This window comes from Coloeus monedula, assembly GCF_965178545.1.
Source record: "Coloeus monedula genome assembly, chromosome: 1".
NCBI lineage: Eukaryota > Metazoa > Chordata > Aves > Passeriformes > Corvidae > Coloeus > Coloeus monedula.
The window spans coordinates 48,036,549-48,062,661 of NC_138781.1; the positions used below are offsets into that span (position 1 = coordinate 48,036,549).

The 26,113-nt window shown below is 46.1% G+C and overlaps 1 protein-coding gene across 1 annotated transcript in view; it reads left to right on the top strand.

Annotated features, from left to right (window-relative positions):
* Nucleotides 1-2,369: 2,369 nt before the first annotated feature.
* The window catches only part of EEPD1 (endonuclease/exonuclease/phosphatase family domain containing 1), a 62,992-nt gene continuing 39,248 nt past the window's right edge, over nt 2,370-26,113 (top strand). Inside the window, exon 1 of the mRNA XM_082285904.1 lies at nt 2,370-3,518. Within this exon, the coding sequence (XP_082142030.1) occupies nt 2,665-3,518 (854 nt within the window). The 5' untranslated portion in view covers nt 2,370-2,664. The remainder of the gene's footprint in view (nt 3,519-26,113) is intronic.

Below are 26,113 nucleotides of genomic sequence, written 5' to 3' on the forward strand. Positions count from 1 at the left end.
ATTTATTTTCTGTTGCCTACACTGGCTTTCAATAATTTTGCCATTGTTTTTTCAATAATTTACTGACTGAACCTCAGTTTTAGCTCTCTCAAGTTAATGGATTGCCTAACACTGATGTCAGGCCAGTTGATAAATCTTTTTTTTTGTTTGTTCTTTGTTTAACTTTTTAAGATATAAACCAACCCTGTACCTTTTCACATCTTTTGGTGCTTTCCTGAAATGTGCCAAAGGTTGACTCAGACCTCAGTAAGCTTCCTGTAACTCTCAACAACAAAAAAATTTGGGTAAGGGGCTAATGGAATGATAATCCCCTTATTCTCTCCCCTGCATTTTACATTAGCATGAGGTCATACTCAGAATTAGGTGATAGGACACTTGTTACATCCCTCTGAGCTCTGCATCCTCAGCTGCATCCAGTCTCACAGGTTATTTTGGTGCTGCAGATTCAAGAAATGTTGAGTAGTTGCTGTCAACAGAAAGTGCTGGACAAAAGAGACATCTGTTTTCTTTCTAGAGATGCTCCCGCCTTTTTTTCTGAAACACAGAAAACCTAGTGCTGCCTGCAGCATAGATGATGCCTCAGATGGATTTTGGGGCTTTTCAGCTTCCAAACTTAGTTAATGAGCCTGGACCAATGCAAAACAACCTGCTGTAGAAAGCAAAAGAGTGTGTTCTCCATCGAGATAACAGCTTGTGGAGCTATTACTGTAATAATACTGCCTCGCAAATACTCATTTCAATGGTTAATTGTTCCCAGCTCTGTGCTGGTACCATCCCAGCAGGAATAGGCCCAGCATGACTTCTGCTGCATTGGCCGCTGTTATCGCAGCGCGCAGAGCACTCTCCAGACATGGAAGCATTTAATCACCTAAGCGAGCACTTTCTCCACTCCAGCAGTCAGCAGAGTGCCCTAATGCAGCCAGTGCCCTAATGCAGCCAGTGCCATTCCCGTAATGATAATTTGCTAACTCTACTTCTCAGGCGAACAGAAGGGAAATGTGTGATGCGCAGCAGAGTATCCAGAGCCAGTGTTAAAGCACCAGTGCCCCTGTGCAGTCTGAAAGCCTGGTAAAGCCTGGTGCTGCCTGCACTCCCTTAAGCACATAACATTCTCCTTTGCCAAGAAGCTGAATAAATTCAACTTTTTATTTCAGGTGGGCCCAAATAATTTCTATTAGCTTGCCGTGAAAAATACATGTATAAGCTGCTATTGCAAGCAGTTTCATTTTCATTAGAGGGCCAACCAAGAGTTTTGATGTTGAAAATACACATGTACCATCTTCTATCCAGCTTAAAGAAATGCACATAAGAGAGACTGTCAGCACTAGGCAGCATCAGGGCACGTAGCTGGCATCTGCAATCATATGTTGCTCTTTCTTTCAATTCTCCCTTCCTTTCAATTACACCCACTGATTATATTTCGATTCATTGACATTGCAGTCACTCCTGTGTGGGCACAGTCAAGCTAGTTTTAAATGAGCTAATTTGGCTACAGATAGCATTGCAGACAGTGCAGCATGGGACTGGATGCAGTAGAAACTGGGTAAATATTTCAGTGGCTGAAATATTTACCAAAATGGGCTGTGGTGGGCTGTTGTGGCTCTCAGAGCATGAACAAACTATGTTAAAGCCAGCTCAGGCACATGGGCAATACACAGCCACGATTTTGGTGCAGGATGAGGTTACTCTCAGGGAAGGACTAGGCATGCTGCAGACCAGGGGCCATGGGCTGAGGCAGACCTAGCATACAGATCTAAGGTGTCCAAAAGCATCGTTCCGTGGGGAGTTTCAGTTTGTTGAGCACTCTTGCAATTGCTTGAGATGTTAAAAAAAAAAAAAAGGAAAAAATGCAGACTTTATCGCGATGTATAAAAGCATGGTGGCTGGAGGAGCATAAAAAAGCCAGGGAGATGATTGATGAGGCTTTCGTGAGGTCTGAAAACACACCCATGCCCCACCAGCTGCAGAGACGAGACTAGGGAACTTCAGGGACAGCAATGCTGCAGGGAGCGTCTAAACACCTGAGACCTCAGTGTCCTGTCACCTGGGGACGGAAAAAGCCTGCCCTCAGCGGCCAGGCGACAGCACTGGGGACGTTCTTAGTCCCCTGTGCTCACGCCGGGAGGAGGTGGTCACCCTGCTCCTCCTCGCCCCCCGCCGGCGCTGGGCCCGGGGCCGGGACCGCTCCTCAGGGAGCCGCGCGGCGCCGCTCCCCGCCCAGCCCGGCCGGTGCCCGCGGTGCCCGGGCGGGGGCGGGCGCGGCGCGGGTGACGCCCGGGGGGCGGTGGCGGCGGCGGCGGCCCCGCCTCGCCCGGCCGAGGGGCGGGGGCTCCCGCAGAGCTACTACTACCGCCGGCGGGGCGCGGGGCAGTGGCAGTGGTGGCTGCGAGCGCCGGCGGCCGGAGCGGGGCCGGGCGGGCAGCGGCTGCGGAGGCTCCTCCGGCGCCGGGGAGCGGCGGTGCCCGAGGAGGAGGAAAGGCGCGGGGGCCCCTCCGCGGGGCGCAGGGTTCCGCTGACCGGGCGTACGAGGCAGTGCGGGGTCTGTCCGCAGGTGCCCCTCCGTCGCCGGCCTCCCGCGGAGGTCCATGAGTCGCGGGCGGGCAGCCCCGGCAGCGCCCCGCGCCCGCTCCCCCGGCTCCGGCAGCGGCCCGTGGCGGCGGTGAGATGGGGGGCAGCCTGGGCTGCCACCGCTCCATCCCCCGCGACCCGGCCGACCTGTGCCACAGCCGCAAGTTCAGCGCGGCGTGCAACTTCAGCAACATCCTCGTCAACCAGGAGAGGCTCAACATCAACACGGCCACGGAGGAGGAGCTGATGACCCTGCCCGGGGTCACCCGGGTGGTGGCCCAGAACATCGTGGAGTACCGCGAGTACATCGGTGGCTTCAAGAAAGTGGAGGACCTGGCGCTGGTGAGCGGGGTGGGGGCGGCCAAGCTGGAGCAGGTGAAGTTCGAGATCTGTGTGAGCAGCAAGGGCAGCTCGGCGCAGCACTCGCCCAGCTCCCTGCGCAAGGACCCGGCCTCTGAGCACTACCTGTCCGCCACCAAGATCAACATCAATACTGCCACCCCGGCACAGCTCATGAGCATCCGTGGCATCACCGAGAAGATTGCTAACAGCATTGTGGACTACCGTAGAGAGCATGGGCCCTTCAAAAGTATTGAGGACCTGGTGAGGATGGACTGCATCAATTCCTCCTTTCTGGACAAAATCAGGCACCAGATTTTTGCAGAGCGCTCCAGGCCCCCTTCAACAAACACCAATGGTGGCCTCAACTTCATGGCCAAGCCTCACCCCAGCCCCACCTCTCTAAGCCTCCAGAGCGAGGACTTGGACTTTCCTCCTGGGGGTCCAACGCAGATCATATCCACTCGCCCCTCTGTGGAGATGTTTGGGGGGGTGAGAGATGGCAGACCTGTGTTAAGGGTGGCTACGTGGAACCTGCAAAGCTGCTCCATTGAGAAGGCCAACAACCCGGGCGTGCGGGAGGTCGTGTGCATGACGGTGCTGGAGAACAGGTAAGAGGCAGCACCTGACCTGCAGGCCCAGCTCCATGCAGGATTGTAGGTTCATGCCGTTGAGGTTTGGGCACAGTACAGTCTTGTTGTGATCCTAGTGGGATTCACTCCTTCCCAGGATTACTAGAGGTTTTCCACTTCTTGCATGAAACTCTGTTTGAGTCATAATGCTGGGACTGTAGTGGCTGTCCCTCGATAAAGCTGCTATAACCCTTGATAGGCAGTGGAGCTCCTGAGGAGGTGTTTGTGTGTACACACATCTGTGCAGGGAAGCCTGGGCTGTTACAGTCAGTCACCACAGGCCTGTTAATGCTTGGTCAAGGATTGTTTCTCCATTAAGAGCCTTTTGAACCAGTCATGGAGAGCTGCGTTTCCTGCCAGAAGCTGGGGGGAAAGGGCTGTGTAACAGGCGTGGAATGCCACAGCTCATCCTGCAAGGGTGACACAGCTTGTTAATGAGTGGTCATGGGGCATCTGCTGAGCTGGAGGGACTGCTCATCCTTGGGGGTGTGAGACATGGAGCACCTGCCTGGGGAGGCTGTGCTGTCCTTGTGCCAGGCCTTGTGCCCTGATGGCACTGAGTTTAAGGGCCCAGAACAAGGTGGTGTTGCCAATGGGATGGTACTTCAGGTATTAATGAAAAGCTGAGAGTTTGGGTTTTGATTTTTGTCTGTAACTGGGCAAGAGTGCTGGGGATGTCAGTCTTAGTAAACTTTCTGCTTGATGCAGGAATGTAAGAATGCAAGAAGCATCTTGAAATAACTCTAGCCCTTTCCTTTTCATGTGTCAAATCTGTCCAAGCTGATCTGGCATTTAGTTTACAACAGTGGTAAAGTAACTTTTCTCTCTGGCTGCCATTCAGACTTCCAGCAGGAAATGAATAGGGGCAGGGGACTCTTGGGCTTCTGCGAAAGGGATGTTGTGGGGGGGGTAGTGCTGATGAACTGTTCTCTCTGTCCTTTTCCAATAATATGCTGAATAACAGATCTTGTCAGTGTGGTTGCAGAGGTCAGGTGTGTGAGCAGGATGGTGACAGTGATACGAAATCCTGTGCTGCAGTACAGTATTTGTGGCCAGGGATATGTCTGCTGTGCACTGCTTGGGAGCCTGATGCTCCCACACAGGAAACATCTGTCGTCTCGCAGCCACCACTGCTTGATCCCCAAAATGAAGATGATCAGCAGGGTCATTGAGATGTTAGGCTGATGGCTTCAGCCTAACATCTGTCAGTATTATGCTTCACTAGTTCAGGTATACTGTGCTTTCCCCTTTGTCTCCACTCTCTCTCTGGTTTTTTTTCTTTTTCTTTTTTTTTTTTCGTAAACAGCTGGTTGGCTGGAGTGGAGCTGCTGGGGAAAGAAACTCAGATTATCACTAGTCTCAGAATTATTCTAATAATCCAGTTTTGGAAGAAAAGTGACTTCGGTGATTTATTTATGTATTTTTTATAAATGTATATACACACACGTGGGATTTTTAAGGACCTCATCCAGTAAAGTGTTAACTGTCTGTCACTTCTGCATCTTCAGCACTTTGGGGGAAAATGTTCCAAACAAGACAGCCCACCTATTACAAAAGCTAGGCAGAGATAGTGGCTTATAAAATAAAGCTGCCTTAGCCCAAGCTGGCCACTGTGTATGCAGAGTGTGGCCCTAGCAGTTTGTTTTATTTTTGCCCTTAGACTGCATGGTGCTTAGTTTCTGTCCAGCTTAGCCAACAGGCACTCGTGCTGGGTGCTGTGAAAGGTCTCCTGGATACTTTGAAGTTTCAAAGAAGCCTGATAGAAGTACTTGTTTTTGTTCTGTTTTATTGCACATATCTGTGTCATCAATCACACACAGTGAGCACGATGCAATTGTTTTCTGTACTTGATCCAATTTGTGATAATGTGAGAAGCTGGAAAGAAATGAGAAAGCAATGTGCATCCACAGAGAAGCCTGCAAAACTTTCCTGGGAAAATAAACGTGGGAACAGAAAAAAGCAACACTATGCAGGAAAAAAATATATGTTGGGAAAAGCCATACTCAGCAACTCAGGGAGGAATTTCCTCTTGCTTGTGCGAGCATTGCTGGGGTCGGTGGAGCTTTGCAGCTGTAAAACAGCCTCAGCTGAGGCCCAAAACTGCCTTCATTCTGCTTGTGAGCTCTGTGGTCTCCCTCCCAGCTCCATTCATACCCTGGGAATGAACAAAATGCCTTGCAAACTAATCTGTGCCCAGGTAAATCAACTTCAGTAGACAGTCAGCTGGAGAAGTTCACCTCTTGCTTCTCCAAGCAAGAATATACTGCTGCATGGAGCTCACCAGCACTTCAGCCTCACAAAATCCACGGGTTGTGTTTTCAGGGTACTCTGTGGGTGTCCCACACGTGTTGCTCAAGTCTTCAGCTATGACCCAAGCTGGAGGTTGATCTGAAGGCTGTTTGGCCTGACAGAAGGTGCTCTCACGAGTTGTGCTAATGGGCAGCTGCTTGCTGCTTCACTTTGTGCACAGCTGTGCTTATGTACATGAGTAAATGTGCTCCTTCATGCTGGTCCCTTATAGTCAGGGGTGGTCTCAGGTAGTCCAGGAGGCTCTCAGGAGCTGGACTACTGTCTTGTTGCGGTACTTAGAGTTGGAGGAGCTGCCTCAGCTAGCTTTCTGAGTCCAGAAATAAAACACAGCAAGTCAAGAAGACTAGTAAAACTGTCTAAAGAGCAGTAAAGAATCTTAATTTGACGTATTGGGGACTTCTACACTGCTTAAAAGGCTTGCTTTGGGCCTTGCTTTGGGGTTTGGTTTTTATTGTTTTTTTGTTTATGAACCATCCACAGCAAGGAGCTTTAAAACCCTTTGGGCTTGTTCTTTCAGGTGTTAACAACAGGGAAAAGTACCGCTCATTTCCAGGTGAGGCTAGAAGACTAAGCTCCTCCTGTCTTTCAGCCCTTTGCATTGAGGGAACAGTTGTGCAGGAAGGAAAGAGGGCCAGACCTTCATTCAAGCCAAACAAAAAGCAAGAAAATGTCATATTGTAACCTGCTGAAGGGAGGAGAGAAAAAAAAACCTAATTCAAAGTCTTCACGCTTGTTCCCAGAAGTGCTAAATTTCTGAAGAGCGGTGAAGGGAATGTACACTAAATCAGTAAGCATGACTACTACTGCTAAGCTATTTTGAAATTCATTGCTGTAGTGCAAAAATAATGAAATGCAGCAAGGTCCTCACCCTCTTTTCTCATATTACAAGGATCTATGTTTATCCCACCATTTGAAGTGAAGGAGCAAGGTGTTTTCATTCAGAAGACTAGAGGGTAATTTTAGAAGAGCTTAACACGATGAACGAGGAGGCGAGCATGACACATAATTGGATTGAAGTATCAAGTCTGGGGTGAATTTGCCCGAACCTGTGGTGTTTCATGCAGGTGTTGTTCAGAAAATCTGGGTTTTATTGACAGAGAGTCAGAGTTGGCCTGTCTCTGGGGATGCAGGTCATCCACTGCATCTGACCTCCATGTCCTCCCCATTCGCAGGGGGGATAAAGGAACAAACCGCTTCTTCTCACCAAAAAAAGAAAGAAAAATACAGGGTAAGAGCAGCATGATCAAAAGGGCAAGTTCAGGTCAAAGGCAATGAGTGTTTTTGTGGAGAATAAGTAGCCCCATGTTTCCAACCCCAGGGGATGTTTCCTCTGGCCAAGGTCAGTGGAAGTACCCCAGAACTGTCCCGTGCCCCAGATTCATAGAGGGGTACTTTTGTCACTCCTCATCCATATGTGCCTCAGGCCTGTCCCTCCTTGCTGTAAACTGAGTTCATGGCTCCCGTGACACTCTGTGACTGCTTTCTCTGGCTGTCAGGTGTCGGGATGCCAGCTGGGCGACCCCATGAAGAAGTGTGGGGCAGGCATGTGCACCACCTACCGACACACAGGGCATCGTAAAAGTGCAAACTCCAGTTTAACTGTGTGCTTAGAAGTTTGCAAGTAGCCGAGGGCAGTAATTAGTTGTGCACTTTCCCCAGCATGGTTTTCAGTGGAGGTTTTCCAACTGGTTTTCATGATGCTTTATAATACTGAGCAGCAACTTTGTGAAGACCTCTTAACTATTTTTTTTTTCTTGTAAGTACACTTTGCAGTTGACTGAATGAAAATTGATAGAGGGTTTGAAGGCCTGAACTTACACTCTGTCTAAAGGAGTGGGACTGTGAGTCAGATGATGGTGGGTCCAAAGGTCCACAGAGCCCAGCTCTGTTTTCCTTCTGATGTGAAACAGTTCAAGCTGGTGTTTCCTTCTGCTGCTTTCTTTGGTGAGCTTCTTGGTGCGGTTACATCTTCTAGATGCAAAAGGTATAAGTAATTAAGCCTTAACACTTGTTGCAAAAACTGCAGAACCACAGAAGAGCCCAGGTTGAAAGCGACCTCAGAATATCATCTGATCCAGCCTTTCCTGGGAAGGGGAGCCTGGATGAAATTATCGCTGTGTCCAGACACACTTAGAAACTTCCAGTAGTGTGGCTTGTCTGCATCCCTGGGAGGTTGTTCGAGTTACTAACTCTTTTCACTGTAAAAAAGTTATTATTTGCATGCCTGTAGAGTAACAAATACCAATATAAGGTTTGTGTTTAGCACTGGTGTTGGTTTTTTTTCTTGGCATGGATACAGTAAGCCTTCAGTCAGTCAGTCCTTCTTTCTTCTCGAAGTTGGTAACTAGTTAGCTGTTTTCAGTTTGGCTAGACAAAAGCATAGAGATCTCTCAAAGGCAAGAAATTAATCTCAATTTCTGTGTCTGAGACTTAAATCAGTGTTCCAGCTGAGGGAACAGTAGGTAAACCTCAGCCCAAAATTGCTTCCTGGGAGGCAGTGGATGGACAGGCAAGCCTTGGGTAGCCCTTGCTGTGCCACCATACTTGAAAGTTCCTCTTCTTAGCTTTACCTACCCCAGGTCACCTTAAGCACATCCTCTTGTCACCTAATAAAAAGTTTATGAGCCACTCTCTGAAACAGCATCTTCCTATTAAGACACAAGGAAAACTTAATCTTTTTCAGGTCCTGCGCTAGGTGCTGAAAGCAAGATAATTGCTTTCCCATTGCTCCCCTACACTAAATAACAGGGTGGGGCTTTTACTTTCCACTCTAGTGTCTTAGTCTGGGCTGAGAGGTGGGGTTTTACAAGGCGCAATTCTTTGCTACTGGGGCTTGTTACTTTGCTTGGGAAGGGGTATGGTGTGGTACCTTGAGTCCAGGCTTGTAGCTGTGTTTCCTGTCAAGATGATGGAAAAGGACTGCACCCCCATGGAATAGACATTGTAGTGACTTATTGTGGTAGTAGTGATGGTTGTACTTGCACGCTTTAGAGGCTCATCACCAGCTCGTATTTGTTGTTTCCATGTGTTGCTGAAGCTCTCAGTGGTCGGGCAAGGCCCTGAGGTGCATCTGTTTTATATCTCTTTCTTTGTAAAGCTACGTGGTTCTCCCTCCATTGGGTTAGGCTGGAGCCTTGCCAAGAATAATTCCCCTGCAAGAAAAGATCAGGAAAGAGGGCCTGGCTCAAGTAACCTGACCATGCTAATAAGTCTTAAACAGCAAAAGAACAAATACACCCTCTTCTCCTTATGTAATGGAGAGGAAATCCTGCCTCCTGCAACTTCAGAGAAAACTTGAGAAAAAAGGAATTGTTAGATGATATCATCTATGTGCACTTCACAAAGAGATTTTAAAGAGCAGTAGAAAAATTGATGCATGTAAAGCCACCAGTAATTTGCACTTTCTGGTACCTCAGAGGACAAAAAAAATGGGGTGATGGAAGAGCTGTTGTTTTGGGGGTTGGCTTTTTTGTTGGTTTTTTTTTGGCCTCCACCTGCATGAGACCAACAATATTTCACTTACTGGAGACTAATAGGAGCCTTGAACTGCCTTCTGCATACCATCTGGCACGGGAAAGCAGCAGGACAGACCCTGAGTTACGTAGTTTTCCAGTGAATTGAAACTCGACTGATTTACTCCTGTTCAGGATTTGGCCCATTCCTTTGTCTATGTAAAATCACATGAAGGCTGCCAAGCTTAATGCTAAAGAGCACTGCCATCTCCCTGGGGATTAGGGCTCCTCTGAGGTACTGCTCCCATCTTGGATAGGGGTTCCAGACCCTTTCAGGATTGCTGCTGGGGGAACAGGTGATGTCGGTTTCAAAGTAATAAAATAATATGTTAATTAAATTCCATTTCCAAACTTCTGCTTCTATGGATGCAGTACTGAGCCCCTCTACAAGGGCATCACCTGCTCCTCTGGCAGGAGGTGGAGTGCTTGTTCAAGGTACTTTGCAAGTCCTGGGTCTTTGCAGGAGAGATCAAAAGCAGTGGGTGGACTTGCAGCAAGACCATGAAGGGTGTACGCTATCCCTGTGTCCAGACACGTGGAGAAGGCATCTGGAGCCATGTGCTCTGCAGGAGATCTCAGAGGTGAATGCACCGAGCTGTTTGATCCTGCTTGTTCTCTGTTGCCACAGCCCCCACAGCCTTCCTTCCTCAAACAAGACATAGGAACGTAGGACAGACCCTTGAAATAACCCCAGTAGCCTTTTCAGGGATTTTCTGTTTTATTGGAGATCTGGGCATTGTTTTAACTTCACTCATCTGCAATTTCAGCATATTTCCTGAATGTTCAAAAGCTCTATCTAACCAGTCACTTTTATCTGCTTTGAAGTTGAGAATGTGGCTGGAAAAATAGTATAGTTAAAGGCTGGTTTATCCATATAAAATAAACATTATTTTTCTCCTTTTTAAAATTATAACCGTGCGCTGCCATTGTTGCTTGTGCCAAAAAGCTTGACTAAAATGAAACAGATTAGTGGGGAAAGAGTTGGTTCATACATTGTTCTTTTTCTCCCGACATGTCTAATTGATACATCTGGCAGCACTTAATGGCCACATAGTTTCAATCCATGCCTGCTTGACTGTTCTGCACATGTATTTTGTGTCACTGAATTCATGTTACAGATCACAGGTATTTTGGTAAACCAGAGCTGCCAGCTTATTCCTGCAGATCCTGCAAGGTTTGCTTTATTCCATGTGGCAAAGATTAAATGGGTTGGCTGATTTATGGTAATAAATTGGTGAATTATTAAGTAATGTCGTACTGCCTGTTCCTGAATCACAGGCAGAGGCCATAAGACTGTAACCTCGTCCTGCTTGACTTTTCAGAAAGCTTGTGCCACATGACTGTAGGAGGCAGACTAGGTACCTACACATAGGGTTTCGTCCTCTAAACAGAAATACTTAATGCTTTGTGATTTTTCTTCAGTTTGGAAACTTGCAGTACAGCTGCAGGAAGGGTGGTTTTCTAGCTTTGTCTTTGGAAAGAGCAGTAGGACCATTCCCATTTCTTAACTGGGAAAGCAGAACCAAGGGGCTACTAAGGTCCTGACAAGGTGCAAGCAGAAACTTGGTCAGTCACTGTTAACTAGAGGAAAACACTGTCTCTGCAACCAAGTGTGGGTCTAACTCACAGTGAACATGGGTCTCCAGCAATGTTAAACGGGGACGTTTAGGACACAATCAGGTTTTTTCAAATTTAGCTGCATCCTTCTTGATGGAGTTGAGCTTCAGTGTGTTTCCTACAGCTTCACTGTTAGGAGGACCCTGCTTCTTTAGTGTCTAATTAGTGTTTCTCTGGGAGTCTTGCCCAAGTCATGATTTTGAGATTTGACTGGATGAGCAGAGAAGAGGTGATAGGTCATGGATTACAGTGTGCATGTAACTTATTTTTAAGCCGCATTGTTCTTCATTGTGATGCAAGTGTAAGCTGACAGATGGAAGCACAGTGTCCTTACTGAAATAATTACAATATGCTGCAGTAATTTCTCAACACTATTATATGGTGTGCTGATGGAGACAAGAACCATGGCACATTAATAATAACACTGCTTAAAAATAGGAACTCAGTAGCTTCTTCACTTCCAGATTTTTTTCATTATTATTTTACAGAGGTACTGTGCTTTGTTTGAGTAATAGCTGGCGATCCCCATTGATTTATCAGAGGATAAAAGTGCATGATGGCTTTGCTGAGGGGAGGGTGAGACCTACCAGAGATCTCCTTTCTCATGTTGATCTTCTCCCTCATCTCAGGCCTGGGTGCTCCACAACGGATTCTGAAATGCCTTGTAAGGTGCCGAGACCAGGGTGGGCATCATATCAGTGGTAGATAAATAAGAAGGGAGCAGTTCTCACCACAGGCTTATGGATACAGATGAAGAGGAGGAACTGGAAAAATATGTACCTGTGGTAAAAAAGGATATTTTCTGTCAATTAACTGTTTCATCTCACCCCTGGCATATACAGCATATCTGTGTCCTGATCAGACCATGTGGCATTTTCAAATGGCATGAATGTTTTAAACTGCTCGGTCACTGTCGGAGAGGCTCAGTGCCGCTGACCTCCTTTCTAACCCTGCTGCTGGGGTTTGTGCAGGAAGGAACCCAGCAGCAGCACCAAGCTGTTACTTTCAGTGCCTGTGGTAAAATTATTAGAGGCCAGTGAGTAAGAGAAATAAGTTTACCCTGCATATGCCCCATGTGCGTGCACGTTCCAGAAGTTCAACTGTGTATAAAGATATAATTTAAAAACAGTTAATTCCTATGGAAAAATTCATTTGGGATTATATTGTCGTGTGTGCTGAGGATGGCTGAGAACATAGTGGTTAGTGGATGCACTGTGAGTGCAGGGGAATCAATGCAGCCCGCTTGTGTGGAATGGATTGGAATCCCTCTGACTGAGGCTGTCTGAAAGGGAGCCTCATGGCTATGCAGGCTGTCTGTCTGTCTGTTCTGTCCCTGTGTCTGTCATGGAGTTGGGGGGAGAGCACAGTAATGCCCTTCTGCTCTTTGTGGAGAACATCCCAATGGGCAAAGCTATACCTGGGAGCAGTTCTCACTGTAGGCTTATGGATACGGATAAAGAGGAGGAACTGGAAAATTTCCTTCTACGTGGCTATTTTTTTCCCTGTTTTTATAGGTGTTTCAGGTAACGTGCTCGAGCTCCTGTGCAAATTTAGCTACAACAGCTGTCCAAGCCATTCACAGCTGAACGGGTTTTTAATGAGTTACTGAACAGCTAATTGATAACTCTGCTTTGGCTGTGTGAGGCGGTGGCAGCCTCCCTGCCCTAAATCCCTTGTGCTTGCTGCATGCCAGTCCTGCAGAACTGCTGTTCCCTCTGCTTCACAAGGAGGGGGGAATAAAGAGGCTGTTGCTTTTGCCTTCAGACTTATCCTTTGACTCCCTGATATTTATAGCTCCGTTGTTCCCCTCTGCTTCCATGTCGCTCTGTCGGTCACAGCCCTGCGGGTGCGGAGGCGCAGGCACTCGGCTGCCAAGGGCTTGCTCCAGGCTCGCTTGAGGTAATTGCTGGTCAGTGCCCACCCTCTCTTGCTCAGGCTTGGCTGGAGTAAAAGCTAGCCACCTTTCTGCTGAACTGGAAGCAGTGTGCTTTCGGATACACACTGGATGTTAACTCAGAAACCTTATATTTGGTTTCTTTATTTATTCTATTTAAATAAGACCAAGTGTGGTTCCGTCTCAATGCCACTGAATTGCAGGGTGTTGCATCAAAAGCAGGTCTTAATTTGGTGTTGAAAAATGAACGGTCAGGCAAGGTTTTCTTTCATACATGCAAGGCAAGTTCTACGGGTTTGCTGTCAAACCTACTGCCTGTAGAATGTAAAATGATGACCTTACTCCTCTTTTTTTCTGCTTTTAAGCAGACAGAAATATGGAATAGTGTGAACCCCTGTCAGGGAGGATAGTCTCAGCTGGGAACACTCGTATGACTTGTTTTAAAACAGTCTGCTTTTCTAATAGGGCAGGAAATTTCCAGTGGTAATCCCATCTTAAGCTAACATAGGCGGATATTGCTCTTCCACTGGAGGCAACAATGGGGTCCCTTTCCATAAGGATTGCCTTAGGGAAATCTTTGAGTTGTTCCCTTCTTGTGATGTGTGGGGCTGATGGTGGTGAGGCACGTAACAGCACCACAATACATAGGAGAGGAAGTACACTGTGTCTGCAAGAGATTCTGTCCCCATACACAAAACACCAGAGCTGCTGCTGAATTAAGAGCTAAAATAAATGTTATTGTCAAGAAAATGCTGCAGTGGTACCTGACTACCCTTTGCAACCTTTATTCTGGCCTGCCCACGTTTTCCTATGATTCTGGCAGCAATGACAGTGCAATATTTGGTTATCTCTCTGTCTATATTTTCCTGCTTTGTACAGCTCTTTCCTTTATCTCTAGCTGTGTTTACAGTCCCCTTTCATAATCAATGGACACTACCAGCCCTGCCCACTGCCCTCCATGCTGGCCTCTCTCCCGAAAACACGACATTGAGCAAGGAACAGCATGTGGCCTGGGTGAGGGCAAAGGGGTTGGTACTGCTGGCAGCACAGAGGTACTTCCAACACGTCCCAGAGGGATCTCTTGGTGAAGATTACCAATTGGTTACCAAAATACCCCCACAATGTCTTGTTTTAATTGCTTCTGAGTTCTCTAGTGCCAAGCAGGACAAAAAGAGGCCATGACTTAAAGGATGAGATGAAGTTTCAGTCATCAGCTCATGGATGTAGATATAGATAGATATTTCAACAGTGTCAATCAACTCTGAGCTGTTGTCAGTAAAAGTTCTGAAAGCATTGCTGCTGGATGGAAGCTGTGCAAAAGCCACCTCCAAGCAAGCATGTGGTGTTTCCCATTTCTATTTTAAACTGAGAGCACTTGGACTTGGATGTGGTTTGACTTGCTTCCCTATCAATTTTTTCCCTTTTTTTTTTTTTTTTTTTGTGTGTGTGTGTGTATGTGTGTGAGCAGCAGATTTTTTGAGGAGCTGTATGCAAGGGTAATGGTGACCTATATTACCCAGCTGAGCACTGGAATTTGGCAAAAAGAAACTGAAAGTAAGAAACTGAGCAGATATGTGTATATTGATTGTCCATAGGTTGAAAGGAAATTGCGTCATAAACTTGCTCCTATCTTATCTTTGAAGCTTGCTCTTGCAACCTGAACATGACCCCCCCTTTCCATGTCCTCTTTCCACCCTTACTGAATCTAAAGCCTTTTCACTGGTTTCACTTGGCTTTTTGTCTTGCCATGCCTTGAGCACTTACAGTTATGTCAAGTGCTTCTTAATCAAGCCCTTGCTTTCCACACCATGAGGGTTGAATGATATCATCTCTCACCTACAAGGCTAAGGACTTCAGTTTCCTTGGATCATCTGTGATACTTCTCTCAAATCATTCTAATGCCATCTTCTAGCTCCAAGATGTGCTGCAGCATTTCTTTCTCTGCTGGGGCCTCTTGCCAGGCAGATTGAAAATCAGTACCTTTTAAGATATATCAAGTTTCAGGCAAAAGCTTCCCGAAAACTACAGCCTCACCTTTTATGTCAGGGGGTGTTAGGAATTCTTGCAATTAGAGGAGGCTCTAGTACCATTGCTTTAAAGGAAAAAAGTATTTTTATTTTCTATTTCTTATCCTCAGAGGTCCTAAAACCTCTGCCAAAAAATAACTTGTTAACTTCCTGGTGTGTTGGACATGGAATTATTTTTAACTTCCCAGAGCAGTTGTTTAAAAGGAGTTTGTATGTACCTTAGGCACTTGGCAGCGTGAGTGCTCGGTATGTTTCTCCTATCTGAGCATGCTGTGGGGGTGCATGCTGCATTGACAGTTTACGGTTCCTCTTCCATATGCATCTTATCTTCCTGAAGATAGTGTCTGGAGATGTCAGCTCTGTGAGGAGAGACTGATGAATTTATATCAGAAGAATCTTTTTGTCTAGCAGCTCTTCAGCGCAGCACGCTGTTCAGAATATATCTTAAAAATAGAAAGTACTGGAGGAATATCAGCTTCGTCACAGCAGTGTCATTTGTCATCAGTGCCAATTTGATTTGGCTAATCCCTGCTATTAGTAGGAGAAAGCCTGAGTTGCCCACACAAGGTTCCCTATGCCCCAGTTTTTAGAGTGCTTAGTGGGATGTTTTGGAGTCTACAGCCAGACCAGCATGAAGTGTGTGTACACTCTTAACTCATACCTAAGTGTATTTTTCACCAGGAATTTAACTATGATGGTCTAAAAACTTCAGTTCTTCTGGAGCTGAGATTTCCTTGTGTATTTATCTGCTGCAGGCCAGTTTCATGTTATCAAGGAGCAAGGGTCACACAGCAGCTTGAATCCACCATCCACAAAAAGCACAGAGATTGTTGCTTTCATTTTTATTATTCCCTATGCTTGGCTCAAGTTTCAATAGACCTCCCAGGTCTGTTCCTCAAAACTGGGATGCTGTTGGAAATGCTGTCAAATCTAGAAGTTTTTCCCATTGAATTGGTGGTTAAATTTTGGACAGTTCGATTATACCTTGTTTTCATTGTCCTGAATGCTTCACCCAGTCAAACGCTTCTGCATGTTTCCCTGTCACCCTACTTTTATGTCCTGTTTTCCATACTGGCATTTTGCCTTATTGGTGCAATGAATGGCAAGATATATTTTAGTACTGTGTTATTGTCCATAAGTATTAAATTACTGGTTTGATTGTTTTTATAGGTTGTATTTATAGCACAACTTTAGGAGGCAGTCATACTAACAAAGTCTGTGTGAGGCACACCTCTTCAAATAATCTGGAATGCTTTCCATGGAGCAATGATTACTTCATCCTCAGAATAATCAAGAAATAGGTGTGGGATCAACATTGTAAAAGGTTTATAATTCTCCTCCATGGACTTTGTAGACCTGCAGGTTGTAAATACCATTGAAAAGAATCACTGGTGCCCTGTTTATGTTGCTTTATGTCCACTATTGAATCCAATAAAATTGTCTCCAGGGCTCAGCATTCAATGTTCTCGCTCCCGCTCCCTGGGGGCATCTGCACTGCCAGCTTCACTGTTTCTCCACTGTTTTTGGGGTGTTCAGGTTTGAGAAGATCAATGGCAAACTGAAGGCATGTGTGGCATCGCAGTGGATGGCCAGGGTGTCAGGGAGAACCTCTGGGGAACGTCTTCATGTGTACCCACATAATCCTGTTTCATGCCCTGCATGTAGTTTGTTTAGATCTTGTTTGCCTTGGAGCTTGTTGGGAGTTTGCCTTGGAGCTTGTTACAAAACCTGCAAATCATACCAAAAGCTGCATGAGACATAATTTTGCACCACTATGTGGATCCCATCAAGCATGATTTCCTGTCATCCCTTTCCAAGATACATTTACACTTCAGCTCCAATATTTTGAGAGCTCTGAGTCTGGACAAGCAGACTTTCTCATTCCCACAGAAGTCTGGTGTTTCTAAGACTGTTTTGTGCTGAAGCCCCTGACCTAAATAAGGTTAAGGATCTGGGCCACACAATTAGCACCCAGTGCCAAGAAAGGAAAAGCTAAGCTTGAGCCACCATTCCCTGCTTGGCCAGGGCTGGTCTGCATGTGGGGCTCTGTAGTCCTCTTGCATCCTTATGCTGTAAAGGCCATTCTTATGTACAGACATCTCCAAGCCTGGCAGGCAGGAGTCCTCTGTGACTGGGAAGCTTTCAAAACTCCTTCCTGCATGTCATTGTGCAGCTAGAAGCTGGGATTGCTTCCAGCTCACTGAAGACACTCTGACATTGTTCCCTCCTAATCCCCTCCTTCTCACACAGTATGGTTTTTCGGAAGGCTAGCATGTTCCCTTGTTGGCTTTCCATGCGGGAGCACAAGCGGCAGTTCATGGGAATAACGTAACCCTGAATTAGCGATGAGCCAAGGCGGAGGGCGGCTACATGGTGTGATGGTGGGACGAGCCTTTGGCTCTGTGGTGGTTAGTGAGGATGCCTGGCTAGGCAGGCTGGCTTGTGGCCGTGCTCCATTTATCTGCTTGCTGGACTGCCAACAAGGAACACAAATGTTTAACACTGGTGGGGCTGGGTTTCAGCAGGAAGAAATGCCGTCCCCCCATCCCCCTTCCTGCAGTTGCTCAGAGGATGATTCACAACTGGTTTGCTGTTTCTTTTTGTGTGCTGGTAGCCTGGGGAACTAAAAGCAGGTTAATGGGACAGGGAGGAGGGTGCTTTCTACTGAACGGGCTTTTTTTCTTCCCAAACCCAGATACAAGTAGAGAGAGAGAACAAGGTAATGAATAAATAGGTATATTCAGATGTCTTTACAAGGACATCTTTCAGTGCAGGGATTTGACCTTGGAGGTTTGGATTGTATCATTTATAAGATGGTGGCCTTGAGGCCAACCCACCTGATACCTGAAGGTGCTGGTCCAGAAGGCTTTGCACAGCTCTCAAGGCATTCACAGGCCCAAGGAGACAGAGGAAGTAAAGGAGGTAAAGGAAATTTATTCCAGCTAAGTTACATCACCTTTTCCTGCCTTTTAGCAGGTCAGAAGCTCAGGCGAAGTTAAAACTTCTCCTGGTACATATGGCTGTGCTGCTGTTCGCTCTGCTGTTCCTTCTGATGTTATTAGCTGTGTGTATTTGGAGTGCTAAAAGAGATATTTGGGGAGAGGGAAACTGGGATTGAATGAAAGCTGTGGTCTGTGGCACACAGAGGTGTGCTAGACGAGTTTGTACACAGAGTTTGAAGGTTTGGGTTTTTTTCAGGGTTTCCCCTAATGACAAGAACCTGGAAACATCTATAGCCATGAGCACCAGCCGGCGTGAGTAGGATCCCTAAATCAATGCTGTATAGATGTTGGAGCCTCCTTTGCAGTGTTAGGCTCTAGCTTTCCAGTTTTTCCTCTTTTGAACATTCAAAAATGGTGAAGATCATTTCTACAAAAAATAGCAGGGTTAACTTTGAGCTACATTTAGAAATTTTGCAGATCTGTTGTGATCTGTAATCTCACGCTTTTTGCTTTCATCCCTTAGAGCCATGTCCTCTAGAAGAGGCTGTGTTCCTGGGAGATAGGACAGCTAAAATGGGAGGTGGATAGAATGCTCCACAGCCAGATCCCACAATGATATGCATGTTCCTAGATTGGATATTAGGAAAAATTTCTTCGCTGAAAGGGTTGCCAAGTGTTGGAATAAGCTAACAAGGGAAGTGGTTGAGTTGCCAACCCTGGAGGTATTTAAAAGACGTGTAGATGTGGTGCTTAGGGACACGGTCTAGTGGTGGGCTTGTTGGTGTCAGATTAATGGTTGGAGCTGGTGATCTTAGAGGTCTTTTCCAACCTAAATGTTTCTATGATTTTATGGTTTGCTGCTGTGAGCTTTGGGTCACGTCCTGGTATGACGTAAGGGGCACAGCAGTCAGAGACACATTGCTGCACCTCCTCCAGCTAACCCGCATCCCTTTCACCTCTCACATCCTGTAGACACGATGGGTATTTCCCTTCTTGAAAGAGGGCTTTAAGGCATTATTGTGCTTTGGGTTGGGAGTAGGGGAGAGAGGAAATCAAAAGTCCAGCATGCTGTCTCTGCTGACTTAGGAAATCAGATGGTTTGCCTCGTGAGAGATTTTTTCAGTGCAGAGCTGGTGGTGTGGTGGTTTGTGGCATTGTTGACTAATTCATATTTTCCTGCCGGAGAGGGGGGACAGACTGGTTCCAGCAAAGTGTTGGCTTCTCCTCATAGTGTAACCAAACTTCCTTTGCACGCTGTCTTTGTATCTATGCACGCACAAGTTGTCCCTGCTTGCTCATCAGAACAGATTCTCTGGTTCTGGCTCTTTTGCTGTGTGTCAGGGCAATGAGCATTCATTTGGGTGTTCTGTGACTGCGCAGAAACTCCACTGTCATTACCGTGTATGCACAGGGATAATGGCTTCTTACAAGGCTGGAAAAAAGCTGAGTTGTTTTTGACTCTCATGAAGTAGCAACTGGTATCCAGGAACCTGGATTTCCTTGCATAGGCAGAAGTTGTGCCATTGGCTGCTTGCTGCCTGTGCGTGCCCACTCCTCTTGTGTGGTCAGCAAACTTCAGCTGGTGGGAGGTTTTGTAGAGATCCAGGCTCTGGGAAGAGCACCCTGGCATCCAGCCCTTTTAATGAAGGGAGGAGCATCACTGCTGAAGATCTGTTCCAGTGGTAGCTCAGGCTCTTTTTCTGGCCATGCTGACTACTAAAATGTGTCATTTTTTTGCCTGAACTACTTGTGCTTTTCTCCGAAGAGGAGAAGGGCCATTTAAAATTCTCCTTTCTGCTCCCTTCTTCTACCCTCCTTTTCTGGGAAGGCTGTACTTAGCATTTTTCTCTGTGTTTATGTCTTGAGATATGTTACATATGTTGTCATCTCCTCCTGATGTTGTCCTAAAAGAGGAAGGCACGATTGCAGCCTCTGAAGCCTTTCTTCCCCAAGGGTACTGCTTCTTTCCTCATCCTCCTGTGTCACTACATGGTCATTTATGCGTCTGGCACTGTCCAAGCGGGACCACTCATTCTTGCCATCATTGCCTTGCTGAGCATCCTGTGGACTCAGTATGAGGTTGGCTATGACCTACGGTGTCACCCAGAGACCTGTCCTACCTCTTTGCTCCATTAGGACTCACTTTTTCTTTCATCATGCTCCTATCTCCAAGGATGGTGCTGCTTCACAGTGACCTTATTGAGATGCCAAAATTGCCATCTTGCACTCAGATTTTTTATTCAGTGAAGTGACTGAATGCTGCCGTACGCCTTTTCTTTTCATCATCTGTGACATGGCCAGTCTTTTCCTGAGTATTGGGGTTTCAGGCACAGGGAGAGCAGTTGTGATTTTCCTTACCAGCTTATATGTGTATGTCACAGTTAGGGTTATCATTTGCTTAGTATTTTATTGCTTAAGCTAGTGAAGTTGGTGAGCATCTAAGGGATCACAGGCAGTTCAGCTGTAGATTAAGATTCAGGAAGCCCCAGGTGCCTAATTGGCACCATGCATGAGAGGAGCCAACGCGATGGGGGGACTGTGCCTTCCAAGGTCCTGTTCCATGGACTCACCTTCATCAGGAGAACATGTGGAGGCTTTCCTTCTTGCTGGTTATCCTGGCCACCTGGACTGCAAACCAGAATCTGTCCCACTGAAGTGATTAATGTGTCTGGAAGCTTCAGTACCCTTAACGTGTGCTGCACATCTGCAAAAAACTGGAATTCTTAGCCAAGGTGAATGGAAAGGGGAATTGGTAAATGGCTTCTGCCTCCAAATCCCTTCTCCTTTCTGAGCCTTCAGTCATGGAGCAATAAACAGGAAAAGGAATGAAATCACCTTTCTGATGCTGTGCAGGTATGCTAGAGTTATACCCTATTAAAAGTTCAGTAAACGCTAATAACCTTTCTTACACTGCTAGGACTTGCATAACATCAGGAACTTCTTGCCTGTACAGTAGTACAGAGGCTGTGTGGTGTGTGTGCTATTTTTCTCTTTTCTCTCTAAAGCAGAAAAGACATGTTGTTTTTGCTTAACCAGGGGAGATAAGAGAACTTCCTCTTATTCAATCCTGTGGCAACGCAATCCCAGCCATATACTATCCGACTGAATTTAAGCACGTGGAGACATCTGCCTTTGGCAATTTTTATGAGTGAGAGAGAGAGTGAGAGTCAGTGTTTCTCCTCTTTCAATATGAATCCTAGTAACCCCTAAGATGTCTGGCTGGATCCCTGCCTGTGCAGGGTTACTTCAGTTCAGGGAATGCACGCTGCTGCAGCTCGTGGCAGGCTGCATCTACTCACAGGCAGAGCACCTTAAATCTTTGCCCTTCGTACGCTGTGTAGCACAAATAAGAAGATGCTGAGAATCATGTGTTTAACAAAATCTCCTTTCCATGGCTCTTTGAAGAGCTTTAAAAAGATTTCTTTTTTTTTTTAAATCCCCAACAAGCTCACAGTCTTTTAAAATTAGAAGGATTCGGGATTTTGCTTTTAAGTTTATCTGTACCCTCTCTAAAGAAAAACCTTTGGTGACAGAGCTGACACAGCAGAATCGTGTTCGTTGTCCACTATTATGCATCTGGTAAAGCAGATATGACAAGTCCTCCTTTCTTTAGACCTTAAATCTGTCCTTTTTTTCTTCGTGGATACTAGCAGGCTGATTAAATAGAATTCCTCCCTGGATGCAGTCCTCTGCAATTTATGTAATAGTAATTTCTACAACTTTCTATAGTAACTGGTTACATAGCTGCACACTGGCTGTGTACTGCAGCAGTTGTGACAATTTGCAGGCATCAGTGTTTATTGAGAGCTTTAAAATAAAATTAATGACCCTTTCCATCCTCCCAGCCTTTGTGGTTTCTTAGGTGCTCTGCTTTTGGTTTGAATTTTTGTTTATTTTGGCTTATTTTTTAAATAGCATATGGCCATTTAAGATTAAGCTGCAGCTGTTCGGTGTTTGGGGATTTATTTGATGCCCTTTGAGAAAGAGACAGCCGAGGACTTCTGTTGCTTAACAGGGCCTTGCTGAGAAGACTCTGACGCTTCCTGTTGCTGTCCTGTGCTTCTAAACTACTGCTTGTCATCCTCCAGGTTTTTCCTCTGCCTCCACCTCCATAATTAATCCTCCACAAACCAGTGCTTGCAATTTGTAATCAAAATTATAGCTAGGAGCTATTTGACTAAATGGGGGGGGGGGGAGGGGAGGAGGAAGGGGGGCTACTACAAAAATCAGGGGAATGATCCAAACAGCGAAGAGTAAATGCTGAAGTAATGAATTATTATTATTAATTATTAATGCTGTCCTTAAGTCGGAAGTAGGAGCCCTGTGCACTATATAATTAGCACTTATATAATGTGTATGCTTCCCTGCACTGTAAAATGTCTACATGGGGAACTTCCTAAAAAGTGAGGTGGTCTAAGTGGAGTAGCCTATGGCTGGGAACTGTAGCCACTCTGGGTCTGTCCCACCTCCATCTCTGACACGATGCTGGATGACTGCCATCACTTCTCTGTGGCTTCAGGCACATTCTGATCCCTGAAGAGGCAGCACGTGTTCCTGAGATCTCCTGCTAGCTGCTTGTTACTCTTCCTCAGCATCCAGAGCTGATCCAGGTTAATCTGGGAGCTTCTTGTCTGCCAAGTAAATTGGCTTCACTTAAACAGCTGCTGAATACAGCTCACTGAGCAGGAGTGGTGACTGCTCAGACCACGTTGTCTGCAGTTGCAAGAGACAGCCAGACTATGCCCTGGCTGCTTGGGGCATCACCACCTGCTGCCTCTGTAAAGCAGGGTAAGTCCACAGGGAATGGTGTATGAAGACATTAGCTTTAAATTACACAGGCAGGAGAGCTGCTGTGTGGTAGGAACATGGTGTGGGGAGAGGTTTCCTGGGTCACCTCTGGCATTTGGTCAGTCCTGCTGCCCATTGAGGGAGACAGAACCCTGCCATACGACCACCCCAGGAGGGTGGATGTGGCCAGCATGGTCATGGTGCTGGCACTGGGAGCAGTGCTGTTGTGTTTCAGCATGATGCTGCTCTGCCTGACCTTGTTCAGCTGTGCTGCACTACTCCTTCTCAAATCTGAGCACTTGGAGACTGACACTAATGCTCATTTGTTTGCTTTTTTTTTGAAATTCTCTGTCAAATGCAGTGGTTCTATTTGCCATAAAGTCACGACTCATGCCCTTGAAATTGCAGGAATTGCTCTAGAAATTACATGGGGTCCTGTCTTTGTTGCTGTTCTGCCCATTCACCTGGAGTTTCAGGAGGCTCCACTTTGATGGCATTCTTCTTGAGCTTCTGTAGCACATGGCTTTTCCTTAGGACTGAGGAGAAACTATGAGCTGTCGTGCTCCTGTGCACTGTCCTCAGCTGCAGGGAAGCATTGACTAGGCAGGCTGCTGTATGCAGTGTTTCTGCAGACATTGACCAAAAGATCTGCTTTTGTGACAGTACCAGTTATTGCAGGCGATACGAGCTTCTGTGTGTGTACCCATATAACACCCTTGGTTTGAAACTTGCTGTTCCACATATCCAAGTATTCCACAGTTTAAAATTCTCAGTGATAACTGCTGTGACAGAAACTTAAGATTTTTCCGCTTCTGTAGGAGAAATAGATCACTTTAATAAGACTCCTTAACTATGAAGTTTGTCCTGATCTCAAAGTCATAAGATACTAGAACAAAGAGGCTGCTGTGATAAGAGCATGTAAAGTAACTCAACTGTGCTATTTTCTAAGCACATTATAGAACAAGGGGAAAAACCTTCTGCTGTGCTTTCTTCAAGGAAATTTTTAACATGGCACATTAATAAACCCATGCCAGAAAATTACACAGAGTTTAAGACCTAGGCAGAAGCTCAAATAAAGGATTAGTTCCTTTTCACCGACCTCATTCCTGAGGTGCGACTGATTTGACTGTGGTCTCATTGTTGATGAGACATCCCTTTTGTGTATCTTTTGGTCAAATATTTCACAACAGCGTGTCATCTGCTGTGGAGGGCAGCTTCAATCTTGACAGCAGGCTGCAGCCCAGAAAGCCTGGGAACCACCAGGTGAGATGCTTATATGGACAGTGGTGGCATCCCATTACGTGAGATGAGAGCAGCAGGGAAAGCGGAGAAGCCCTTTGCCTTCTTTACTGTGTGTCTTGCTCCATCCTGCAAGGAATCTGGCACAAGCTGCTGTTGGGGGAGGGAAAAGAAAACATTACTTGACCCCTGTATCTAGGCAGATAAGCCTCTTCCTTTGCCAACAAAGACCATTGTGGCAGTATATATTTGCCACACAGGATAATTATCCTTTATGATGAGTAATAAATTAATATGCTCTATAACAGTGTGTAATTTGAGGGAGTGGCCACTGTGGCAGATGGTAGCCCTTGAATCCAGAAGATCCTGAAGAAACTCAGCTGTGTCAACAAAGCCCTGTGAAGCTCAAATAGAAGCCCATAGCCCAGCAGTGCAGGTAAAATAACCCCCTGCTTTAGTACAAGTGGGCAGTTGGTTCATTTGGGGTCTTCGTAACAGACATTTTAAGAAGCGTCCTCACTCAGAAGCTGGTGCAGCACTGGAAGATGTTATCCCAAGGTCATAGTGTCGTAGTGTTGTAGAGGCTTGCGAGACTCAGCTGGATGAAGCTACAGCTGACCTCATGATAGCCCCATGTTGAGGACACTGCTGCATCAAATTTGGTCTCTTTTGACCAATGTTCTGTGTTTGTGGTACTGTAGTACTGCTAGAGACAAGCACACAGGATTTGGTTGGTAGAGGATTCTTCTCTTTGCCACACACAGTCTCAAGGAATTTCCTGGGATGCAGTAGCAAAAGGGAATGGTAGCAGCCTGTGGAAATAGGCCAGTCTGCTTGGCTGCATGTTTATGTTGCTTATACTTCCTTTTTGAGTGGTCTGTCCCTTCTGCTTGGTGTATCTCTGCCAGCAAACTGAGCAGAGGCTGGTTTGAGGACAGCTGTTGGCTGGGAGAGCGTCGACTCAGCCAGTTTTTCTGACTTTGAGAACTGAGGACAGATTACATTTGCTCCTGGATTAGAGTTACAGTTATGTGATGCATCCCGTGGAGGTTTAAATCAAAACCTTTCTGTGTTACTCTGATACTCAGAGCAAAGGCTATATGCAGTTGTGGCTTTTGGCTAACTGGAGGCTTAAGCTTCATGTAACCCTCAGCACACTTCAAAGTCATTATTGAAGTACAAAACAATTGGACTGATAGAAAGACCATCTGGTCTGTTATTTGGGTTAAAGTTGTATAGATGGCACTTCAAATGCCCCCTAAGCCAAATTCCCTTTTCTAACGCAATATCATGTGATGTTGTAGAACAAGCTGATAGGATACTTTTGTAATTAGCTCTTGGAAAAAAGGCTTTTAACTTCTTACCCTTATTTAACAGGTAATTTTCTTACCCAATTTGTGCTTTCTGTGGGCTCTTGCAGATGCAACCTCAGAACTGGCTGACTGTTGTTTTCTGACTACAATATTCTTTGCATTTCTGGCAATCTGAGAGTGTTGCATCAGTGTAAACAAAATTCTTCATGGCTTGACATCAACGCCACTTGTAAATAGTGGTGAAGACTGCGAGAAGGCTAAGTTGTCTTCTGTGGCTTTTCTGACATTTAAAGACTTGGGAGCATGCAAGACAGAGGAGTGTCATCTTCACTGATATGCAGAACTTGAGTTATGTGCCTTTGCTCTCTCTGGCCTGCTTCTTTTCACAGTTTTCCATTTCTTCACTGCGTGTTTTGGATTGTGCAATTGACCTCAGTTTTTGGAGGATGAATGTTCATATTCATTCAAAGCTTGGGTTGTTCTGTTTTCAGTAACCTTCAAGTGGGCAAGCTGAGTGACAGTTTTGAGGAATTCTCATCTATTGTGACCTTCCCTTTACCATATGGGATAGATGCTGTAAAGAGAGCAACCCAGTTGTTGGCGGGGGGTCCTGACGCCATTCCTGTGCGTGGAGCAGCACATGACTGTGCTGACTGATGCTCCACTCTGTTGACATGCAGGCTCAATAGTATTCGGCTAGGCCTGCACTGGAGACTTTTGTTGGAGTAGTAATGCGTGAGTGTTATCTTGTTAAACTCACACTTTCCCCCTCTCATGGCAGCAAGGTCTCAGTCACCTTGACAAAGTTTTTGGATGCCTGCCCCTTGCCCCTGCAGAGCAGTGGTGTCAAGGTCTTGTCACCAGCTTCCCAAGCTCCACTCCAGGAATACGAGTAGGCTGGCTTTTGGCCACAGAGTGGGAAGTCCTTAAAA